The following is a 7,560-nucleotide window of genomic DNA, read 5'->3' on the forward strand; positions in this document are numbered from 1 at the left end:
TTATAAAAATCTAAAATGGAAATGGTTTTTCAACCTCTAATTCCTCTAGTTTAGGAACTCCCAAATATAGTACAGTAAAAATTTTGAAGTTAGTACGTGCATATTGACTCACATAAATATTTATGCACATAGCGTTAAATCAGGATTAGGAGGTACGATATGGTCAACATTTACTAATTCATTAACTACTTTGAGAATATATAGCACCTGTGAAGATAATAATCTTATTTCTTTTAGTTGGCAAAATCTCTTAAATAGTAGTTTAATTATAAAACCCTAGAACATAATTTTCATAGTGCTCTAACTTTTCCTACATCAACAACAATCATGGCTGAAAATCCTAATAATTTGGCAGAAGCAGTAGTAGCGGCTGTTCCTGAAGTTAAAAATGAAGTGAAATTAGAATTTGATGAACCTAATATGAAAGAAGCTAAGAGTAAACTACAAATGAATCATATTGTGCTTCCATTGGTTATATTTTCTTTCTTTTTATCTCTTCCAATTCTGTTTGGTATCATATGGTTATTTTACGTACGACAATATGATTGTGAAGAGTTAATGAACTTGCCAAAGTTACAAATAGGTATTGCCATTGGCTTGATCATTGTCTTCTTCATCAGCAACATCGTAGTTTATTTTAGGTCTCGTTTTCCAGTTCTTGGACTTCTTTTAGCTATGGTGCCATTTATCATTATGTTCATCGTTGGTCTTGGCCTCGTTGGATCGTATAAAATGGAGGCTCGAGGTGTTCCTGGTTCTCCAGCATGGCTAAAGATGACAGTGCATGATGACGAAACATGGAGCAATATTAAATCTTGCATATACTCCACAAAAACTTGCAATGATTTAATCTCCAGGACATATATGCTGAAATCTTATGATTTCACAAGTATCAAGTTGTCTTCAGTTGAGGTAATATTCACTATATTTGTATTATATACTCGCTTAATGACATTTATTTGGTTATGTTATTATAAAGACCTTTAAACATAAGGGAGTGATCGAGATTAAGCAGTATGGTAAAAAAGTACTATTCGCTCTTTGAGGTGGGTCGTTCATACTCAAATCCGACAGGGAAGGACAAATATTCGACACACTAAAAATATAGTGAATGTTATACTAGTAGTTACTAACATACTTTTTTTTTGGTAATTAAACTTTTTGCATTAATCACCAAACTAACATTCTTCCATTTTTACATAATTTCTTGAAGTCTGGATGTTGCAGTCCACCATCACTTTGCGAGATGGAATTCATAAACGCAACATTTTGGAGGAAAGTAAATTCTCCAATTGATGATTCTGCGACGTTCGACAAAGACTGCAATTTGTGGCAAAATGAAGAAACAGTGTTATGCTACAATTGTCATGCTTGTAAGGAAGGATACTTAAGAACAATAGAGGGGAAATGGTCAAGACTTGGAGCGTTCCTTGTTACCATGTCTTTGTTACTTATGATCTCACATTTATTTCTGTTTATGGCCACCATGTGGGAAAAATATGTAGGGTAAGAATTAAATGATTGTAATTAGTTCTCAGTATTTTTGTTATTACTAAGGTTTCAACATTATTAGTATTTTTGTTATTACTAAGGTATCAATTTAAATGACATATTTCGCTTATCGAGAGTCAAATTGTGTTAACTTTGACTAATATTTTAATTTTTTTTAATCATGAGACAAATTGCAACTTATAGAACTTTTCGTATAGTTTTCAAATATCTAAATTTTAATTTTAAAATACTAAGTTAAACTAATCTAATTTAGTTATAAAGTTTAGTCAAATTGATTCTCGATATACGAAATGTGTCATCTAAACTGAAACAGAGGGAGTATATCTTATAGCCTGTTTGGCCAAACTTTTTTTCTTTTTGCCAAAGTGCTTTTTTTGGTCAAAAGTATTTTTTTTTTCCAAAAATTGATGTGTTTGGCCAAGCTTTTAGAAGAAAAAAGTGTTTTTAAAGAGAAGCAGAAGCAGTTTTTGAGAACCAGAAAAATGTAGCTTCTCTCAAAAAACACTTTTCTGAGAAGCACTTTTAAGAAAAATACACTTAGAAATAATTTTTAAAAGCTTGGCCAAATACTATGCTCAAAAGTGTTTTCAAGTTCCAAGATTTATTCTGAAGAGACAACTAATTTCAGAAGCTATCACATAGTGTAAACTAAATGGCTAAGGAGACTCAAAACATAGTAATCCAACAGAGCGTTCAAATATGGAAGCACTAAACTTTTATTGTACTCCCTCAGTTTATTTTACTTGTTCACTATATTAAAAATATATTTTTACTCTTATTTGACTATTTTAGCAAATTAAGACAAAAATAATTATTTTTCTTGGTTTATGTCATGAGTTTGTGAGTCTAGTATGGTAGGTATACTATTTCGTTTTTGCTTTGTATCTTTCTTCTTGATTGCATGTGGTTTCTATTTTTCATATTATTTATGTGATGTTATTGATATTATCCCATTTTGTCTTTTTATTTTCTTGAGCCGATGGTCTTTCAGAAACAGTCTCTCTACTCCTTCGGGGTAGAGGTAAGGTCTGCATACACACTACTCTCCCCAGACCCCACTAGCGAAATTTCACTGGGTCATTGTTATTGTTGCTCTTGTTTTACCCTTATCATTAATTATTCATTTCCGAAATTGTTTCCCAAGGATTTTTAAAATACTATCATTATTAGGAGTTATATGGTAATATGCATACTACAAATATTATTTCTTAAGGGACGTAAACAATCTAAAGTGGACAAGTAAAAGTGAACGAAAGGAGCATAAAACTCACTATAAGTTTTTAAAATAACGTTTAATTCTTTAGATATAAAATAAATTTTAAACATTAATAGTTACTTGAGCCAACTCCACTTGAAATAAACCAAGTTGACTGATTGAAAATATGACATTGTATAGCCGCTTTCAAAATAATTGTAGAAGAAATATATATATATATATATATATAAAAAAATTATATACGTTTGCAGTTATCGGATATAAATAATTTCGACATCGGGCTAAAATGATCTTTATATATATTGTAGCCAAAAAAATACATATAAAGAGATAGGAATTGTGTAGTTTTGGTAACAAATGCAAATCCTAGCTATATATATTCGTGTTGTTATTAGCACCCAAGACTCCATACTAGGAATATTACAAAAAAGATAAGCTTCAATATCTAAAACTTCTTAGCTTATTCTTTACCCCAAATGGCACTAATAAAAGCTTTCTTCTTCTTCTTCTTTTTCTTTACAATTTTCTTCTCAAATATCATAACTAGCCAACCAATACCAAAATTCACATCAATTCTAGTATTTGGAGATTCAACAGTGGATACTGGAAATAACAACCACATACTTACAATATTCAAAGGCAACCATCCACCCTATGGCAAAGATTATCCAAACCATTCTCCCACTGGCAGATTTTCTAATGGAAAATTAGTGCCAGATATATTAGCTCTCTTATTAAAACTCAAGAAAAATGGTGTTCCTCCCTATATGCAACCAGATTTACCACCAAATGAACTGCTTACTGGAATTTGCTTTGCATCAGCTGGTTCAGGATATGATGAGTTAACTACTATTATTTCTGGTGCAATTCCAATGAGAAAACAGTTAGATTATTTCAAGGAGTATTTGAAGAAAATTAAAGAAGTTGTAGGAGAGAGAGAAGCTGAAAGAATAGTGAATGGTGCTTTGGTTATTGTTAGTGCTGGAACTAATGACTTTGTTTTTAACTTTTATGATTTACCCAAAAGAAGGCTTCAGTTCAGCTTGAGTAAATACCAAGATTTTCTCCTAGACAAGCTGCAAAATTTTGTGAAGGTAATTAGTGTTACTCTATTGCTGAATTTTGTCACCAACCTCATTTAGGAGGGAGCCTTGGCGTAACTGGTAAAGTTGCTGCCATGTGATCATGAGGTCATGGGTTCGATCCATGAAAACAGCCTCTTGTAAAAATGCAGGGTAAGGCTGCGTCTAATAGACCCTTGTAGTCCGGCCCTTCCCCGGACTCTGCGTATAGCGGGAGCTTAGAGCAACGGGCTGCCCTTTATTTTTTTTTTTAATACGCCTCGAGCTAGCCGAATTCTTCCCATGGTCAAACACCACTAAAAAATTGAAATTAGCTACGAACTTCATCGTTAAATTGCTCGTAGCTAATAGAATTTCTTGATAATATATCGTGTCGCAATCTAATCAACGATGGGTTTTTCTGTTTAATTATAGAATTTATTTCGTTCCTAATTTCTATTTTTTTAGTAGTGCGCATGAAATATTTTTTGATAATAGGTAATGGTAAGACTTAAACTCAAAAAGTTATTTTTGACACTGTATTGAATTGTGTGTCTAACTTATCGAAAAACTTAAACTGATAGAGGACATTTTTGTTGACTTATTTATTTCTTCTAACATACATCTCTATCTTTCATCACTCTTTGCTATGCATATCCGTGAGCTCTTAGCCTTTTCAGCTGTCACTCATGAAGTCCATGTTGTTTCTTTGGATATGTCAATGGATAAAAAAGGACTTTAGTGACACCAATATTATTAGTTTGGTCATATAGTTAATTAGATTTTGCTGAGTCGAGTATCTATCTGAAACAGTTCTTTATCTTCATGAGGTAAGGGTAAAGTTTGCGGACACATTATCTTTCCTAGATCCCATTTGTAAAAATATAGGTATATTATTGTTGTTACTGTTGGTTAAGAGTGGCAAACGGCGGGTCGGATTGGATATGAGTAGGTCGAAAATAGGTAATTTAAAAAATAGATAAATTATCCGACCCCACCCGTATTTAAGACTGATAAAAAAACGGGTTATCCGGCGAATAATATGGATATCCATATTATCTATGGCTTCTTGAATATGATCACTTTTGCGAGAATTCCTATCCTCCCAAACTTGAGGACCCCAATTTAAGGCTTTACAAATGTAAAAATTAAACAAATTAGTTATCCATTGGTTATCTATTTGGTTAATTACTATCTAAGTGGATAATATGGTTCTTATCCATATTCGACCCGTTTTTAAAAAGTTTATTATCCAACTCATTCTTAATGAATAATATGGATGAATAACTATTTTCCTTTAACCATTTTGCCACCTCTATTGTTGGTCTTATCTTTAATTATTCTAATGTGTGATAGTATATGATTTTCTTCAGGAAATATATGATCTTGGATGCCGTAGTATTATAGTAAATGGACTGCCACCAATTGGTTGTCTTCCAATTCAAATGACAGCAAAGTCTCCACTTCTTAGAACTTGCATAAAAAAGGAGAATTTTGATGCTCAACTTTATAATCAAAAGCTTGAGCATTTGTTACTTAAATTGCAAGCACATCTTCCCGGAAGCAAAATTATATACGTAGACAGCTATGCTCTTGTAGCTGACCTTATCAACAATCCACAAGAATATGGTAATTTTTCAATTAAGTTTAGGCAAGACCATTTTGTTTCAGTTGTTTATGTTATGTTTATTTTATATATATGACACATTTACCTTTTTAGTTTGTCCAAAGACATTTTCAAAAAAATGAAAAGCTCACATATGATAATATATACTCCCTCCGTTCACTATTATTTATCATGTTTTGCTTTTCGAGAGTCAAACTACATAAATTTTGACTAATGTTTTAACATGTATATATATTTTCACCATATTGATATGAGACAAATTACAAATTATACATAGTATTTTTCGTACAGTTTTCGAATATTTAAATTTTAATTTTAAAATATTAAGAAAATCTAATCCAATTTTGCTTCAAATATTAGTTAAATTAACTCTCAAAAAGTGAAATATGATAACTAAAAGTGAACGAAGGTAGTATCTCTTATTAGTCCAATAGGCCGGGGATGTGACCTATATTATCCCTCCCCATTGTACCCTTTCATAATTGTTCCAGTCAATCATACTATAATATGTTCATAATTCTTATACTTCCTACAAATAATCTATTTCTTGTTTTTAATTATTACTGAGATTGCTTTTGTGCTTAACTGAAACAGGATTTGAGGAAACAAAAAGAGGGTGTTGTGGTAGTGGATTACTAGAAGCAGGACCCTTGTGTACAACACTCTCTCCACTGTGTTCAGATCCTTCTCAATACATATTCTTTGATAGCATTCATCCAACTGAATCAACATATTATAAGATTACTGAATACTTAGTGAAGGACCTTCTCCCAAAATTCTCAAGAATTGGCAACCCTTGATTTTTCTACAAATGATCCGTAGAATTTTAGTTTTGAGTTATTTTCTTCAGCTATATTTTCTTCATTTGTTGCAGTAAATAAATAAGTAGACGGAGATGCCTTGAAATCCTTCTCCCAAAGTACTCTAAGCATTAGTAGTCCTTGATTTTCTTTTACAAGCAACTTTTAAATTTGTTGAAGTAATTAAGTTAGCATTCATTGGTCGTCTATTGATGCAGGGTTTTACCTGCTGGTTTTACTATACCAGCCATCTTTTTCGTATTTTGTATTCTGTATTTCATATCTATTGTATTGCTGTTATTTATTATGCATTTATATGGTACTAATATAGCGGCTTCTGTTGCTTTTTGAGCCGAGGGTCTCCTGGAAACAGTCTCTCTACCCTTCGGAGTAGGGGTAAGATCTGCGTACATATTACCCTCCCCAGACCCCACTTGTGAGATTATACTGGGTTGTTGTTGTTGTAAGTTAGCATTCAACAAAAGATTGATTGTCGGTGTATATTTTCCAGGTTGACACCTAAACTCTTCCTTGCACATTTAACTTGCTCAATCAATCTCAGAATCACTTGGCTTCATTGGATGAGAGATGATAACCTTCCTACTCTTAATGATTACGCGACACAGCAAATATATACATTGTAATTACCATTTGTATCTATACTTTCAGAAAATTTTCATTATTCGTAGCTATATTTGAATTTTATAGCAAATCCACATGTAGTACTAAAACAAGAGATCAATTGTTTTGAAATGAAACAAGAGAGCAACAAGCTCTCGTTGAATAGAGTTAATAAAGCCATTTGTACATGGCTCGAATGAATGGAGTTAATAAAGGTTGTATTCGTCGCGTGAACGAATATAGTTGACACATGATGTATTCGTTGTACGTTTGAATACAAGTGATACAAGATTGTAACAATTGAACAATAGCTACAAATAGTAATTAGGCAAACCATAGTTACATATGGTAATTAGACTCCAAATTGTAGTGCTTTATGAAAATTCCTCTTTACTCTAGTGGCTTTCAGCTTTTGGAACGTGTACATGGCTCAGCAGGAATAACAACAATCACAACAATATGGTCAAGGGATCTCCATTAATTATGTGAGCTAGAATGCATGTTTTGGAATTTAAGTTACTAACAAGCTGTGAACATGCCTCTAGCAGCCAAAAATCATCTGTAATGAAAAAGAGACTAGTTATGGGCTTCTACTCCAGTCTGAACGCGCGCACAAAAATCCTACTAATTATGCTGAGCTTCTGGCATTGCGGTTTGGACTTAAACTGGCACTTGATCACAAGCTTAGTGCCACTATCAAAGAGTTCTTTATCATATTAAGAG

At 32.4% G+C, this 7,560-nt stretch overlaps 2 protein-coding genes across 2 annotated transcripts; both read left to right on the forward strand.

Annotated features, from left to right (window-relative positions):
• The first annotated feature begins 327 nt into the window (after positions 1 to 327).
• On the forward strand, positions 328 to 1,510 carry LOC104237084 (tetraspanin-15). The gene is made up of 2 exons (XM_009791162.1): positions 328 to 912; positions 1,214 to 1,510. The coding sequence occupies exons 1-2, from the start codon at positions 328 to 330 to the stop codon at positions 1,508 to 1,510; spliced, it is 882 nt and encodes a 293-aa protein (XP_009789464.1).
• A 1,613-nt stretch (positions 1,511 to 3,123) lies between these two features.
• Positions 3,124 to 6,520, forward strand: LOC104237083 (GDSL esterase/lipase At2g24560-like). The gene is made up of 3 exons (XM_009791161.2): positions 3,124 to 3,822; positions 5,163 to 5,418; positions 6,011 to 6,520. Exons 1-3 carry the CDS (start codon positions 3,205 to 3,207, stop codon positions 6,214 to 6,216), a joined length of 1,080 nt encoding a protein of 359 aa, XP_009789463.1. The 5' UTR covers positions 3,124 to 3,204; the 3' UTR covers positions 6,217 to 6,520.
• Positions 6,521 to 7,560: the final 1,040 nt, after the last annotated feature.

The sequence above is a fragment of the Nicotiana sylvestris genome, chromosome 6 (assembly GCF_000393655.2).
Source record: "Nicotiana sylvestris chromosome 6, ASM39365v2, whole genome shotgun sequence".
Lineage (NCBI taxonomy): Eukaryota > Viridiplantae > Streptophyta > Magnoliopsida > Solanales > Solanaceae > Nicotiana > Nicotiana sylvestris.

What these genes read in the sequence shown, in the direction of transcription:
- LOC104237084 (XM_009791162.1), top strand. Translation starts at nt 328, where the DNA reads ATGGCTGAAAATCCTAATAATTTGGCAGAAGCAGTAGTAGCGGCTGTT. An exon ending in TCAAGTTGTCTTCAGTTGAG is followed by an intron (nt 913 to 1,213) that starts GTAATATTCACT and finishes AATTTCTTGAAG; the next exon opens with TCTGGATGTTGCAGTCCACC.
- LOC104237083 (XM_009791161.2), top strand. Translation starts at nt 3,205, where the DNA reads ATGGCACTAATAAAAGCTTTCTTCTTCTTCTTCTTTTTCTTTACAATT. An exon ending in AGCTGCAAAATTTTGTGAAG is followed by an intron (nt 3,823 to 5,162) that starts GTAATTAGTGTT and finishes GATTTTCTTCAG; the next exon opens with GAAATATATGATCTTGGATG. An exon ending in CAACAATCCACAAGAATATG is followed by an intron (nt 5,419 to 6,010) that starts GTAATTTTTCAA and finishes TAACTGAAACAG; the next exon opens with GATTTGAGGAAACAAAAAGA.